The sequence below is a fragment of the Rhinatrema bivittatum genome, chromosome 2 (assembly GCF_901001135.1).
Source record: "Rhinatrema bivittatum chromosome 2, aRhiBiv1.1, whole genome shotgun sequence".
In the NCBI taxonomy this organism is placed as follows: Eukaryota; Metazoa; Chordata; class Amphibia; order Gymnophiona; family Rhinatrematidae; genus Rhinatrema; species Rhinatrema bivittatum.
Window position 1 is genome coordinate 112,629,965 of NC_042616.1, and position 16,389 is coordinate 112,646,353.

The following is a 16,389-nucleotide window of genomic DNA, read 5'->3' on the forward strand; positions in this document are numbered from 1 at the left end:
CAGGATGGAGCCAACATTTATGCGAGTAAGTTGATATTTTATAAACAATTTATGCTTGTAAATTTGGCAGCTTAATTGAATATATTTGCTCCTGCTCAATATCTGGAGCAAGTGATCGGAAATGTCTTGAACATGAAATAGTGGTTGTATGGGAAGTCTGGGTGAAATGGGGGGACTTTAGACTGAAGAGCCAGGAGGGTCTCAATGACCTGCAAATAGATTGGACAAATTAATAGACTAGACTAATTAATAAAACTGGTAATTTCATTGTTGTGCAATGTTAGAAAATCTTTCGACTTGAAGTGTGTAAAAGCCAATTTACAGGGATGGGAGGTCGGTAGATACATCTTCTCATGTATCACTATAAAATTAAATGTAAAACTTTGCAGATATTCTAGTTGTGTACACTTATCCAGCTAAATTCCGACTTATCTGGCTAAGTAGTGACTTTGCTGTACTTAGTGGAATAAGTCAGTATTTAGCTGGCTAAGTAGCGGCACTTAACCGGAAAGTTCCTATTTATCCAGTTAAGAAGCAACAAAGCTGCTATATAGTTGTATAAGTCTTAAAATGTTATGTATTCAACTATGTCAGAAAGCTGGATAAGTTTTAAAAGTTGTAATTGATATATTATTATTGGATTAGATACAATTAGATACAATTAGATACAATTTTGACTAGCTTTTCATCAGGTCAATGCAAAATGAGCTACTATAGGTATGATATTGCCCAAATATACAAGTTGTAATTGCTATTTGGATTTATTATCTGTCTTTTTGGATAAGAAATTAACTGAAGGCGACTACAGCTTATTAGAATAGCAGCAAATAGAGATTAATGAAAGAATAAAGTGCACAGAAAATCTACAGTTAGGACAAAATTTAAAAAGCAACAATAATGCTTAAACATCAGAGAAATACATCTTATCAATAGAAAATGATGTGAACAGTAAGGGACTGACTAGAGATAAAACAATAATAATGACTAACTTAAAATCCATAAAATGCATAAGCTTCAAATAAGTACACAAACATCTCTGCAAAATAATAGGTTGTAGCAGCACCTTCAGGGCACTCAGAAAATGCTGCCAGATCATTTATTGCAATCAATCAACTTAATGCTTGCTTTCTAGGGTGGAGGACATTTTATGAGTTTGGCATCAAAGGCCTGACAGAAGAGCCCAGCTTTTACCACTTTCCTGAAGTGGTTACTTTACAGTGGTTAATTTCTAGATTACGCCTACAGAAAAATAGGGAGGAAGAATTTTGGATTTCAGGTGAAAGACAGCTCCACAGATGAGGGACGTGTAGAGAAAGGAAGAAGCCTATTTGACATGAGTAGAACAGATAGTGAAAAAGTAACAGATTGTAGCCAATATGCAAGGAAAGCAAGACCATGAATTAGTTAATGAAACACATGTAATTGTGTCTGTGTTTAACAGTATTTTAGCACAGCCATTTAGTATTAATTGTCCTTTAAGGTTAGCAGTAGTAGCTGCTGTATTTGGTAGTCTGAATTACTTTTAATCCTAATTAATCTTATTTTTCTTTCATTTGAAAAATACTAATCAGATCTCTATATCTCCTCTTAACCTATGCTTTACCAGTGAAGGTTAATTAATTATACTGCATCTGTAAAATTGCAGTTAATTTTACTTTAATCTGCAGAAATTACTGATCACTCTTCATAATACTTCTTGTGGCTTATCATTCGGCAGGGAAGATCGAAGAAGGAACTGCGCAGAAATATTCTCATATCAACATCGTGGGCATGGTGGGATCGATAGATAATGATTTTTGTGGAACTGACATGACAATTGGCACTGATTCCGCCTTACACAGAATCATTGAAGTAGTGGATGCCATCATGACCACTGCACAAAGGTAAGGATGGTGAACATGAACACTTCCATATGTTGACATGTTTCTTGGAAGATGACTAATGTGAAAAAATATACTCTGCCCTTTTCACTTTTATGAAATCGGACCAAATTTTTACAAGCTGTCTCCTTTCATGTGCTTTATATGTGCATCTAGTTCTGGTAATAAAATGACCAGAGAAGGAATAATGAAGATTTCATATTCTCAGTTATATTTGAAAGACTTTGAGGACAATTTTTAAAGGCTGGCTAAATATGTTGTAAACATGTACACAGGGGTAGCTAAAAAGTGTCCTTCAGGCAGAAGAATACATCTTTAGTCCCCGAAACAAATGTCATAAAGCCCAGTCCAATCCATGTGACTGCTTGTTGATTTTCACTTTTTTCATTCTCTATTAAGCATATTTAATTGATCACTGACATCCTCATCATACAAGAATTTTGGTCTGCGCGTAGGTTTGGGAAGCAGGCATTTCTCTAGAACTCTATTTACAGGGGGTTTTGTAGAGTTTAGCCATTGATTATGGTAGTTTGCGGGAGATAATTTGGAGAAATATCACAGTTCCATAGTTATTATTCAATAGGATTGTGCAATTATAAAATTTGGAAAATTCTCATGCTCCAAAGGAAATCACTTTCTTGACAATATGCCTGGAAAACACATCTGCCAAATTATTTAGTCTTTATTCTCTCATTATAGTAGTCATACATCTGCTCATACTGTTCTTAATTTTCCAAACAACTATTCTTGGAAAGTCTGTTGCGGTCTCGGTCGCCACGCTGACGCCCGAGGCCTTACCTTCCTCCCGAGTCCCGGGGAGCTGCCGCGTTCCGCGGCCTCAGGACCCCGGCCGCTGCTTTCCGGGGAGCTGCCGCGTTCCGCGGGCCTGCAGTGCCTCCGGGCGCCATGCGCCGGCTCTCACGCTGCCGCTGGCGTGGCCTCACGGCCAGTCCCGCCCCCAGGCGCGCGCGCGCGACTGTCCTCCACCTTTAAAGGGACCAGCGCGGGAAAACCCGGCTCCTCCCTTCTATGACGTCAGACGCTGCAGGGCTATTTAAGCCCTGCAGTCCCTTCCCTTCTTTGCCTTGCAACGAGGTTCTCTACTTCCTGTAGTTCTAAGTTGCGTTCTGGATTGCCTGTTACCTGCCTGACTCCGCTCTGCCTGACTCCGCTTGCCTGCTACCTGCCTTGACCACGGTTTGCCTGACTCCGCTTGCCTGCTACCTGCCTGACTCCGCTCCGCCTGACTCCGCTTGTCTGCTACCTGCCTTGACCATGGTTTGTCCGACTCCTGCTTGTCTTCAGCCTGCCTTGACTCCGGTCCGTGACTCCGACTCCTGCTTGTCTTCAGCCTGCCTTGACTCTGGTCCGTGACTCCGACTCCTGCTTGTCTTCAGCCTGCCCTGACCTCGGTTCGTGACACCGACTTCTGCTCGCCCGCTGCCGGCCCAGACTCCGGTCCGGATTCCACTCCTGGGTTTCTTCGGCCTCGCCTAAGTCCCAGCGGTCCGGGTCCCTACGGGCTCCTCCTGGGGGGACCTCGGGCTTCCAGGGCGAAGTCTCCTAAGTCCTAGCAACCCGGGCTCCCACAGCTCCTCTGGAGGAGTCTCGGGTTTCCAGGTGAAGATCCTGTTGCCCAGTGGGAGTTCTGCCTACCGACTGTTCCCTCGGGCCAGTCGGCCCAAGGATCCACATCCGGATTGTCTCCAGCATAACAGTTTGCAAGGCCATGGATCCGGCAGACCTCGCCGGGCTACAGGCCATTCCGGGTTTGACCCAGCGGTTGGTGCAGCAACAACAAGTCCTGGATTCCCTGGCTGCTACAGTAGAGCGGCTGGCGTCTCGCATGGATACCGAGCCGCCCGCTCCCGTTCCAGTACCGGCACCTGTCCCTGCACCACTGGTAACCCTTCAGACCCCTACGCAGCTCCCAGCGCCCTCTCGCTATGCCGGGGATGCCAAAGCGTGCCGAGGGTTTTTAAATCAATGTTATGTGTGCTTTGCACTACTGCCTAACCAGTTTCCTACTGATGGTACCAAGGTGGCGTACATTTTTGCCCTTCTGGACGGACGGGCCCTGAATTGGGCTTCCCCCATGTGGGAGAATAATGATCCTGCACTGGGGGACTTGAATCGCTTTGTGGAAGAGTTCAAAGCGGCCTTCGATGAGCCAGCACGACAGGCTTCCGCTACCTCAGAGTTACTTCAGCTCCGGCAAGGGTCTCGGACTTTGGCAGACTACGCATTGGAGTTTCGCACCCTTGCCCACGAGGTAGGCTGGCAGGATGAGGCTCTCCGGGGTGTGTTCCTGGAAGGCTTAGCCGGTCGTATTAAGGACGAACTAGCGGCTCGGGACCTGCCGGAGACCCTGAGTTCCCTGATTGACTTAGCGGGTCGTATTGATCGGCGTTTGCAGCAGAGGGCGAAAGAGGGGCGCCCTTTCCGACGCTCGACGTCCGTGATTCCCAGGTCCTCGAATTCGGGTTCGAGTTCGGGGTCACGAGGAACTACTTCTTCATCTACAACTGCCGCCGACGAGCCCATGCAAGTGGGTCGTTCATCTTTATCTCCCGAAGAAAGGCAGCGACGCCGGGACTTGAGACTGTGCCTGTACTGTGGAGGAAAGGGCCATTACCTTGCCCAGTGTAAAGAACGGGCGGAAAACTCCCGCGCCTAGGTGTAAAGGAGGAGTGTCCCCTAGGCTGCCTTAGTCCTGCTCCTCAATGTACTATGCCAGTAACCTTGGAATATCCAGGTGGTTCTTTCCTCACACAAGCCCTTATTGACTCAGGGGCTGGAGGCAACTTCATTACTAAAGACTTGGTGCAACAGTTGAATCTCCCTACGCGACCTAGGACTCCTGCCTTGCGGATAACCTCTATTCAGGGTACTCCTTTATCGGGATGCATCTCCACTGAGACCGTCCCGTTAATTTTGCAGACGGGCTTGTTACACACAGAAGAGATTTCCTTGCTAGTGTTGGAGAGAGCAGTACATCCGGTGGTTCTCGGGTTACCCTGGCTTCAGAAACACTCTCCTGTGATTCGCTGGAAAGATTTTCAGATTACCCAGTGGAGTTCGGAGTGTTTCCAATCCTGCCTCCAAGGGAAAAGATTCCAACGGATTCCGCTGGCCCACACCGTACCGGTACTACCGGCTCCGTATGCTGACTTTCAGGATGTTTTTTCCAAGGAAAAAGCGGAATTGTTACCGCAACACCGACCTTTTGACTGTGCAATAGAGTTGCTTCCGGGTACTACTCCCCCACGGGGACGAGTTTATCCCTTGTCTCAGCCAGAGACCCGGGCCATGTCCGAATATATCACTGAGAATCTGGCTAAAGGCTTCATACGCCTTTCCAAGTCCCCCGCCGGAGCAGGTTTCTTTTTTGTTGCCAAAAAAGACGGAGGCTTGCGGCCTTGCATTGATTACCGTGGGCTCAATGCTATCACCAAGAAGAATCGGTACCCGCTTCCCCTCATTCCGGAGTTGTTGGACAGACTCCAAGGAGCACAAGTCTTCACGAAATTGGATCTCCGCGGCGCTTATAACCTGGTTCAAATCCGTCCCGGGGACGAATGGAAGACGGCGTTCAACACCCGGGACGGCCATTATGAATATCTAGTAATGCCGTTTGGACTGTGCAACGCTCCCGCTGTTTTTCAGCACTTAATGAATGAGATTCTGCGTGACTTATTGCATTCCTGCGTGATCGTCTATTTGGACGACGTTCTCATACACTCTCCGGATCTTGCCTCCCATCGGCAACATGTGAGACAAGTACTCCTGATCTTACGAGACCACCATTTGTATGCCAAGTTCGAAAAATGTCTATTTGAACAAGAGTCGTTACCCTTCCTCGGGTTTATAGTGTCTTCTACAGGTTTCCGGATGGACCCCAGCAAGGTAACCGCCATCAGGAAGTGGCCCCGACCTGAGGGGTTGAAAGCATTACAACGCTTTTTGGGGTTTGCTAACTTCTATAAACACTTTATTCCTCAGTACTCCCGCTTGGTGGCTCCTTTAACCGCACTAACTCGGAAAGGGGCAAACACTCGTCTCTGGCCTGAGGGAGCTTGTGAGGCTTTCGAACTATTAAAGGAGGCGTTCCTCCAGGATACCTGTTTACGCCACCCAGATCCAACACGGCCCTTTTTTGTTGAGGTCGATGCCTCTAACATCGCTGTGGGAGCGGTCCTCTCACAGGTCTCTAACTCCGGACATCTCCTACCCTGCTCCTATTTTTCTAAGAAGTTCTCCTCTGCCGAGTGCAATTACGGCATTGGGGATAAGGAGTTGCTGGCGGTCAAACTTGCGCTGGAGGAATGGAGACAGTGGTTGGAAGGCTCCCTCCATCCGGTTACAATTTATACAGATCACAAGAACCTGGAGTTCCTTAACCAGGCCCAGCGTCTTAATCCTCGACAAGCACGATGGTCCCTTTTCTTTAACCGTTTTAATTTCATTCTGAAGTACCGACCCGCGTTGAAGAATGTACGGGCTGACGCACTCTCCCGTTATGAGCTTCAGGAGGAGAAGGAAGACCTTCCACAACACATCATAGATCCCGCTAAAATCCAGTTAGCTAGCACCACAGTTTCCACTCTTGGACGAGTGGTGGTTTCCCGCAAAGACCGCAGAAGGGTGTTAGCTTGGGCCCATGACTCGCTTTCAGGGGGTCACGCCGGCAGGGAGAGGACGCTCGACCTGCTTAGCCGCTATTATTGGTGGCCTCGAATGCGACAAGACGTCCGAGTATATGTTGACTCATGCCCAGTATGTGCCCGGCAAAAACCGCCCAGTGGTCGGCCCTGGGGCCTCCTGCAGCCGCTGCCTATTCCCGTGGAACCATGGTCCCACATAGCCACGGACTTTGTAGTGGATCTGCCCCTCTCGGAGGGCAATACGGTGATTTGGGTAACTGTAGACCGTTTTTCTAAGATGATTCGCCTGGTACCCTTGCCCAAGCTGCCCTCTGCACCTGAACTCGCACTCCTGTTCACTACCCACGTCTTCCGGGCTCACGGTCTACCACAGAGTATCGTATCGGATCGAGGGCCGCAGTTCACGGCTCGTTTTTGGCGTGCCCTTTGCAGAAAATTTGGGGTCCAATTAAACTTATCCACGGCCTTTCACCCCCAGACTAATGGTCAGACAGAGCGCACGAACCGCACTCTTAAAGCCTTCCTTCGCAGTTTTATCTCCGAAAAAGGGAATAACTGGACTTCTCTCCTGCCTTGGGCGGAGTTCGCCTACAACAACCATACCCATGCTGCCACTGGACAAACCCCTTTCCAGATTGTGTATGGACGTCACCCAAGGCCTCCTTTGCCGCTTCCGATTTCCATTCCATCACCTGCTGCCTTAGCCACAGCACGGCAAGTACATCATCTCTGGAAGAGGATTCAACTCAAACTGACCACCGCAGCAAAAAGGTCCCAGCAGTATACCAACCGTCATCGACGACCAGCGCCAGTTTTTCTGCCAGGTACCAAGGTGTGGTTAAGCACTCGGAACCTCCAACTACCTAACCGCTCTCGTAAGTTGGCCCCTCGATACTGTGGGCCTTTTCAGGTTGCGGAGCGTGTTGGTACCGTTTCCTACAGACTTCGCCTTCCGTCTTCACTTCGCATCCACAACGTGTTCCACGTATCCTTGCTGAAACCAGAGGTACTGTCCCGGTACCATCATCCGTCCACGGATGCGCTATCCTCCTCTACATCTTCAGAGACTACGTATCAGGTTCGAGAAATCCTGGACGTTCGCTTCCATGCCCGTCGCTGGGAATACCTACTGGCATGGGAGGGGTGTGGCTCCGAGGAGGACTCTTGGGAGCCAGCTCGAAACATCTTGGACAAATCATTGCTCACTCAATTTCATTTGGACCATCCCGGGAAACCTGGTCCTCGGCGGAGGGGGCGTAAGAAGGGGGGTACTGTTGCGGTCTCGGTCGCCACGCTGACGCCCGAGGCCTTACCTTCCTCCCGAGTCCCGGGGAGCTGCCGCGTTCCGCGGCCTCAGGACCCCGGCCGCTGCTTTCCGGGGAGCTGCCGCGTTCCGCGGGCCTGCAGTGCCTCCGGGCGCCATGCGCCGGCTCTCACGCTGCCGCTGGCGTGGCCTCACGGCCAGTCCCGCCCCCAGGCGCGCGCGCGCGACTGTCCTCCACCTTTAAAGGGACCAGCGCGGGAAAACCCGGCTCCTCCCTTCTATGACGTCAGACGCTGCAGGGCTATTTAAGCCCTGCAGTCCCTTCCCTTCTTTGCCTTGCAACGAGGTTCTCTACTTCCTGTAGTTCTAAGTTGCGTTCTGGATTGCCTGTTACCTGCCTGACTCCGCTCTGCCTGACTCCGCTTGCCTGCTACCTGCCTTGACCACGGTTTGCCTGACTCCGCTTGCCTGCTACCTGCCTGACTCCGCTCCGCCTGACTCCGCTTGTCTGCTACCTGCCTTGACCACGGTTTGTCCGACTCCTGCTTGTCTTCAGCCTGCCTTGACTCCGGTCCGTGACTCCGACTCCTGCTTGTCTTCAGCCTGCCTTGACTCCGGTCCGTGACTCCGACTCCTGCTTGTCTTCAGCCTGCCCTGACCTCGGTTCGTGACACCGACTTCTGCTCGCCCGCTGCCGGCCCAGACTCCGGTCCGGATTCCACTCCTGGGTTTCTTCGGCCTCGCCTAAGTCCCAGCGGTCCGGGTCCCTACGGGCTCCTCCTGGGGGGACCTCGGGCTTCCAGGGCGAAGTCTCCTAAGTCCTAGCAACCCGGGCTCCCACAGCTCCTCTGGAGGAGTCTCGGGTTTCCAGGTGAAGATCCTGTTGCCCAGTGGGAGTTCTGCCTACCGACTGTTCCCTCGGGCCAGTCGGCCCAAGGATCCACATCCGGATTGTCTCCAGCATAACAAAGTCCATTTGATTATTGTCTATATACGTAAGTCAGAATTTTTAACAATAATGTTCTTGAATTTCTATTATAGAGTGAATTATAAATATAAGGCAGACTATTTGATTATTTATTAGATTATAATGGTCTATATTATTCACCTCCTTTTTATTTTATCTTAATTTTCATGTTTTTATTATTTTAATGACTATATTGGGCAGATTTTCAAAAGGTGCCGGGCCTATTTTCAAAAGGCTTGGTGACGCCCGTAAAGCCCCGGGACGCATGTAAGTCCTGGGGCTTGACAGCCTTGCTCCTCATCTGGAATACCAGTAAAGTTACATGGATAACAAGCTGATATGCGCCACAGCTTCTGGTTTTAAAATATGAAGTTATGTGTGTAAGTGTTGGCCCCACCTTGGAATGCCTGTGCTCTGTCCATGTTCCACCCCTTTTCCACCCTCTTATTTTTGACGCACGCACCGGTATATATTCCCTTCCTTCACAGCTTTTTAAAATCCATGTTGCTCGTTTGTGTAAATGGGCATTTTTGAGCAAGCAATGCTTTTAAAATCTACCTCTCTGTTTGTAAGTTTACCCCCACAAGTTATGTATGCTCTCTGAAGAGCAGCTGTAACTTTCTGCAGTTGTGTTTGTTCACATACCCAAGCATTTTCAAAGCAAACATGTGCATACGTTATAAAATGACCCTCAATATGGCCAGTCAGTGAAGCTGAGCTGCAATTAGCATTACCTCAATGCCTGTCATAGTGCATGCGTGAAGTACCTCAGTGTTAGGACCTCTGTCTTTTAATCTGATCTTGGCAGTTCTGCGGAGGCAGCGTGAATGGGACTGATCAAGTATCAGAATGTGACGATGGTGTGAAGTCCAGGACTGGCATCCATAAAGTAGTAGGCTGCCAGACTTGTCATCAATAAGCACACCAGGCTCCTTCCTTTGGCGCCGCCTCAAGCATCCAAGTGCAACACTTGCCTTGTCCAGTCTAGCATTAACTTCAGTAATTGATGTTGACGGAGTTAGATGAGAAGCTGCTGAGATAACAGAACTTGCCAACAGCTGGTATCTCCGAAATGAATTTCTGGCACAGATGGATTGAGGGATGGAAAGGACAAAAGCATAAGCTCAGTTATTTTGATGCTCACAGCCAATCCAGTAATCCAAAAAGATTACACAAAACAGCCAAATAGGCATTGAACTTCATGCAAGAAGTGCAGCACTAGTACACGTTGTCTGGAAAAAGATTGCTAATTGTTGTACGCACATTTGTTTTGGCTTGCAGCTGCCTGAGATATTGGAGATGTCATATCAGTATGAAGCTGATTGGAATTTTTTCAGAACATCGAAAAATAAACGTCAAACATGTGGTTCCATGTGAAAGTAAAGCGGAACCTACTCTTACTTATCAGGATTTACAGGCATAAAGTTGGCCAAATTTAAAACATGTGAGCATCAAGGAAATTACCAGTTTTACTAATTAGTCCACAAGTTTTCCCAGTCCTTCTCCAGGTCATCGAGACTCTCCTGGTTCTTCAACTTGAACTCCCCTGACCTCCTACCTGGCCAGTAGAAGACAATAAACCCGTTTAATATCGCTTACACCAGATAAATAGCAGGTGTAAAAATATGAAAGTAAGTTGTCAAATATTTCTGCGTAAATCTCTTTTAAAATAGTAACGTACACGTGGAACTGTTGGCCCCACCCTAGAATACCCCTAGACCACCCCTTTTTTACGTGCGTATATGAACGCACAAAAGTGAATATACATGCATATTTTCTGTTTGTATAAAATACAGAATACAAGAGTAGAGGCTACTTACACTTGTGTAGGCTAATTTTAATGCACATACATTTTTGAAAATTAACCTGTTAGCTGGTTAGTGTTGAAAATTAGGTACTAACTGGCTCAGTTCTTTTTTTTTTTTTTTTAATGTCTTCCCTTCCCTGGCTCATTACTTTTTTAATTAAAAAAAAAAAAAAGCTCATCGCCCCTCTTTGTAACCTGATCCCTTACGTCCCTCATTCTCAGCTCTCTAAAATAAAAAACAATTACCCTGCTGCCGGATTTCACTGTCCCTTTCCCTCCCACCCACCAAGGAAAAGTTATAGTGGGCACAGAATTGCCATGATCTCCTCTCTCTCCCCCTCTTCAGATAAGAGAGTAGCAGGCTAAATAGTACCCTGATTCCCCCACCCCCAATTTGGGGCTTGGTCTATTCACCCCTAGTGGAGTGAATAGAAACATAGAAATGACGGCAGAAGAAGACCAAACGGCCCATCCAGTCTGCCCAGCAAGCTTTCACACTTTTTTTTTCCTCATACGTATCTGTTACTCTTGTCCCTTAGTAACCTTTTGGTTCTATTTCCCTTCCACCCCCGCCATTAATGTAGAGAGCAGTGCTGGAACTGCATCTAAATGAAGTATCTAGCTTAATTGGTTAGGGGTAGTAACTGCCGCAATAAGCAAGCTACTCCCACGCTTATTTGTTTACCCAGCCTGTGCAATTCAGACCTTGTTGGTTGTTGTCTGAATATAAATCCACTTTTCTTCATCCCCCCCCTGCCGTTGAAGTAGAGAGCTACGTTGGATATGCATTGAAAGTGAAGTATCAGGCTTAATTGATTCGGGGTAGTAACCACCGTAACAAGCAAGCTACACCCATGCTTGTTAAGTGCCGGCAGCTGCCTGAGCTACAGGCACTTATATTCAATCATGCAGGAGGAGGTAAGGCCTTCTCTGCTTGCTCAGCTTTGGACACATTTGTTTCAGTATAGGATTTGGAGGCAGGGGAAGGGCTTGGCCTGCTTCATCTTTCCTATGATGGGTGGGAGGGAGGGGGGATCGGGGGCCACTTAGCCCACTACTTTTTTTTTAATGTGAAGTAAAAGGGAGGGGGGGAATTTGGGGTGTTACCCGGCTGCTACTTGATCTGTGGGGGAAAGATGGGGATCGACGTGCCACTTGGAAGCTAAAGTATTTGCTTTGGCTACCCACCAGCTAACTTTAGGATAGCTACATAGTCATCCTGAGTTATCTAGATTAATTTAGCTGTGCCCCCGGAATACCTGCAGTGCCATCTCTTTATTTGAGTAAGTTTTCTACAGACATTCATTTACCTGGACAGAATTTAGCCGGTGAGTGAGGAAGATTATTTCAAACACCAAGGTTTGTTCAGCTAATTCCAAAAGTAAGTTGGACAAACCCTTTGAATATCAACTTTTGCATGGTTAATACGCAGAAATCATTAGCTCACTGTGCAGTAATAGCCAGCAGAGTATTAGGAATTATTTGAAAAGGAATAGAAACAAAACTGGGACTATAATGCTTCTGCATTGATCCATGCCGCGCATACACCATATTCAGACTATAAGTAAGTTTAGGGGTGCAGGGATCTATCTGCTCCAGGACACTTCCAGTTTCCCTCCCACTTCATGTCACGACCCTAAGTTCAGGAAAGACAACGTGTTCTCCTCAGAATTAGACTTTTATTTATCAGATTTGGCAGGATTTAGCATTTAGAAAATAACAATTCCTGTCTCTAACATCCTGGCAACTAAAGCACCAGTTTACCCTAAAGAAAGGTCTGTACCATGGGTGGTTTCAAACATGCTATAAACCTTAGCCTGCCTAATATATTAATACTTATGGTCAACTTATTTACCCCTGGTCCCAGCGTCAGGCGATTTCCCTATGTTTGGCTCTTTTGGCACTTGAGTAACATGTAAGTCAGTCAGGCCGCAGTCATAGGCATGGATGGCAAATATATTTTTATATTTATATAACAGTTTTTTTAACTGATCTCTTTCTGCTGGGCTCCTGCAAGTCTTTGCTTCCATGAGCTGATTGTTTACTGTCTCCTCGAACCTAGGGAAGGGTTCGTTCGGAGCTATCTCCATTCTACTATCTCCTCCAAGATGGAGCAAGTCTGAACTGAGCTAACTGTTTGGACTCCTTCAGCTTGGATTTCGCCTCTCTCACTTCCGTCAAGCTCCCTTGACAGTAGGAGGCAGTCGTTTTCTAGTTGAACCTTAGGAGCTTGATCATCATAAAGCAAAATAAAGTGTAAGTTAATAAGGCCTGTAGGCAGCGTTTTGCACCACTCAGGGGGATCTTCTACAGAGTATACCTCTGTGATCCCAGGTAATTTATCTATGACTGGCAGGTTTAGCTTTAAATCAGGGAAGGATTCACCAATTAGTGCAATTTGGCTTGAGCTGGTATTCGTCACTACCAGGTACATTTCTGTGTCAGACAGTTCCATAAAGGTGTGGCTCCCATAGACAACCCAGATTCTAAAAATCTGGTGTTTGGAAGAAGAAAGCCAACTTGTCTAATGTTTGTTGACCTTTGGCTATTCTGATTTTGAGGGGATAATTTTGTACACTGCTAGGGATGTGGGCTTTCTCAGCGCTCACCACTTCGTATACCTGTGGGACTGCCTGGCCAGACCTGAGCGATTTGAGAATGTCGTGGGCTGCTTATCAGATCACCTTCCATTCTGCTCCAGACAACATCATTCATTAGGTCGATATAGACTCCCAGTCTGAGACAGTTTGAGCCCAAATACATCGGTGAATATAAACCTCTAATTATGGAGAAGTTATATTAGAAGGTTTGTTTTATTTATTTATTTATTTATTTATTTATTTATTTATACATACATTTTTATATACTGCTTATACACAAAATAGTGGATTAGGCAGTTTACAGACAAAAAACCTACATAATTAATAAAACATAGAACAATATTTCATAAAGTGAAATAGTAACAAAATAAAATGATTAAAACAGAAGGAAAATATAATAAAAGGAAAGTGTTAAGATGCACACAAATATATAACAAATGACAAAAAATTATCAAACGAACATCAGTCTAGGTTATCGAGTCCAAAAGTATAGGTCCATAAGTAGGTTTTTAATTTTTTCTTGAAATTTTTCAGATTTGTTTTGACTCTAAGTGAGGTTGGAATGGAATTCCATAACAGTTTGCTGGGAAAAGAAAAGGTTTTAGTCGTTTTAAAAGACTTAGTTTATAAAATTAAATTTTTACAAGTTTGGATATGTTTTCGGTCATAGATAGTTTGGAGTCTACAATAATACCTAGAATTCAGGCATATGTTACTATTGGTATATTGTGATTATCAAATAATAGGTACGATGGTGGGCTCCATGAGGAGTTGGGGATAGTTGAAAGATGGATTAATTCGGTCTTTGCTGGATTTAGTTTTATTCTGTTGTGGGATAGCCAAGTTTTTATGGAATGTAGGTAACGTGTGATTAATGAGAAAGTGTGAGTCCAAGAAAAAGTGTATGGAATAAGTAGTTGGATATCATCTGCATAAATCTAGAATTCTATGCCCAGTCCAGTTAAGAAATGACATAACGGTAAGAGATGGATGTTAAATAACATTTTGGATAAAGAGGTGTCTTGAGGGACTCCAGTAGTAGTAGTTTAGCAATCTGAATGGTAGGAATCTAAAATACTTTGTTGTGGACGATTAGATATGAAAGATTTAAACCTTTGAAGGACAGCATCTTGGATCCCTATAAATTCGAGGCTAACGAGTTTATCTTGGTTTAAAGCGTCAAAAGCTGTGGAACGATCAAGGAGAATAATGATATAATCAATGTTGGCATCATAGCTGCAAATGATTGTATCAAAAACTGAGAGAAGCAAAGTTTCTGTACTATGTCTTTTCCTGAAACCATGCTGGTGTGGGTATAGGATGTTATTGTCTTTAATATATTCAGTTAGTTGATGAAGAACAGTAAATTTGATTACTTTGGCCAAAGTTGATAGTGAGGTTATGGAGTGAAGATTTGAAAGATCATGAATATCAGATGTAGGTTTCTTGGGTATAGGGGTTATAGAGGTTTGTTTGAGTATTAGGGATGTGCAATCGTTTTTCCCGTGAAATTGCCTAATTCGGAATGGTTCGGGAGAACCAAAAAAAGATTGAATTTTTTCCAAAATTTCAGAAAAAAATTCATTTTCAAGTTAGTGTGCACTATTGGGAGTTAGCGCTCACTAACCCGAAAATCAGGGCCCCTGAAAAAAAACCCTGAACCGCGGGAAAAACAAATTTCCTGTGAGGGGACCCCGAAATGAAGCCCAACATAAATTCTAACCCAAAGCACATCTCTGTTGAGTATATCAGGAAATTTTCCAGTGTTGAGTGATAAGTTAACTAGTTGTGCTATGGAAGGAGAAATAAAGTCTCAGCTATCCTTTAAAAGTTGACCTGGACATGGGTTGTATGGTGAGTTTGATGCCTTTTGCGTAGTAAGCAATCGAGAAACAGTAGGGGCATCAATTTCAGAAAGGGTGGACCAAAAACAAGATAAAGTAGGCAGGTTTATTTTGGAAATTGGGAGTAAATTCTGGGGAGATCTTGATTACTTTTTCTTGGAAATGATGGGCAATTTTATTACATAAATCATTTGAAATATTGTTGTGGGAAGTAGTTTTTCGAGATATTAAAGATTTTACAATATTGAATAGAATTTTCGGACTGCCATTAGTCATTTTTATTTTGTTAGCATAATAAGATTTTTTAGCAGAGCTGATTTCTTTTTTTGTATTTTTTTTAATGAATAATGTAAGTAGTTTTATTTTCTTGAATTAGGTTCTTGCGCCAATCATCACATAATTGGTGAAAACCAGACAGAGTTTGCTTTGGCTCTGATAACTCCCAAAAAGCTATGTACTATCAAGTCTATGGATTTGGTTATAAATGAGTTCCAAGTACTTATAGATTGATCAATGTCATTACCAAGGGTCATGGGAAGATTTGGGAGCAAAGCACTTGCAAACATTTCAGAGTCAAGATGTTTTCCTTTATACATTTTTTTTTAGGACCGGTAAGGGTATTCTGCAGTCTACTCTTGATCTTACCATTTGCAAGTATTGGGAAATGGTCCAACCAAGGAACTTGTTAAGTTACGGCAGAAAGGTCTAGGAGGGTGGGATTGTAGAAAATGAGGTCTAAAGTGTACCTTTTTATATGAGTTGACATGTCTAGAAGTTGTTCCCAGCCTAAGCCAGACATGATATTAAGTAAAGATGAAACATCATGGGTGGGTGGATTTTGGTTAAAATGTAAATTGAAATCTCCTGCAATTATGGGTTTAGATAAGTCAACTAACAATGTGGTTATTGATTCTATAAGTGGGGATAGGTTATTAGCAAGTAAGTATATTAGCAGTATACATTGCAAAAGTTAGCAGCAGTGATAAAGACGAGCATTAGCTCATAGGGGTGGTTCAGAGGTAAGGTTTTCATACAGGGTTGAAGGGAAGCTTTAACTATAATCAACAAGCCTCCTCCTCTACGATTGGGACGAGGTTCTGAAAAAGAAATGTATCCTGGAGGCATATTATGTTTAAAAGTACATTATCATATTCAAAGAGCCATGTTTCGGTGATCATGACAACATCTTTATTTATTTATTTATTTATTTATTTATTGATTCTTTTATACCGCGGTACGTATAGTTATACATCACCTCGGTTTACAGTTAAACAATAATTTAGCAACAGGCTTTACATATAACAGTTTAAACAGTAAAACATTTAACAGCAACATCTGTGGAATGAGAAGAAATTAGGTCACA

At 44.8% G+C, this 16,389-nt stretch overlaps 1 protein-coding gene across 9 annotated transcripts in view; it reads left to right on the top strand.

Annotated features, from left to right (window-relative positions):
* The window catches only part of PFKP (phosphofructokinase, platelet), a 295,600-nt gene that overhangs the window by 113,936 nt on the left and 165,275 nt on the right, over window positions 1–16,389 (top strand). For all 9 annotated transcript variants that reach the window (XR_003854471.1, XR_003854472.1, XM_029588549.1 and 6 more), the window contains exon 5: window positions 1,718–1,883. Coding sequence is in view for 7 of the 9 variants with exons in the window: in XM_029588549.1 (XP_029444409.1) it covers window positions 1,718–1,883 (166 nt within the window). In the remaining 2 variants the exon portion in view is untranslated. The remainder of the gene's footprint in view (window positions 1–1,717; window positions 1,884–16,389) is intronic.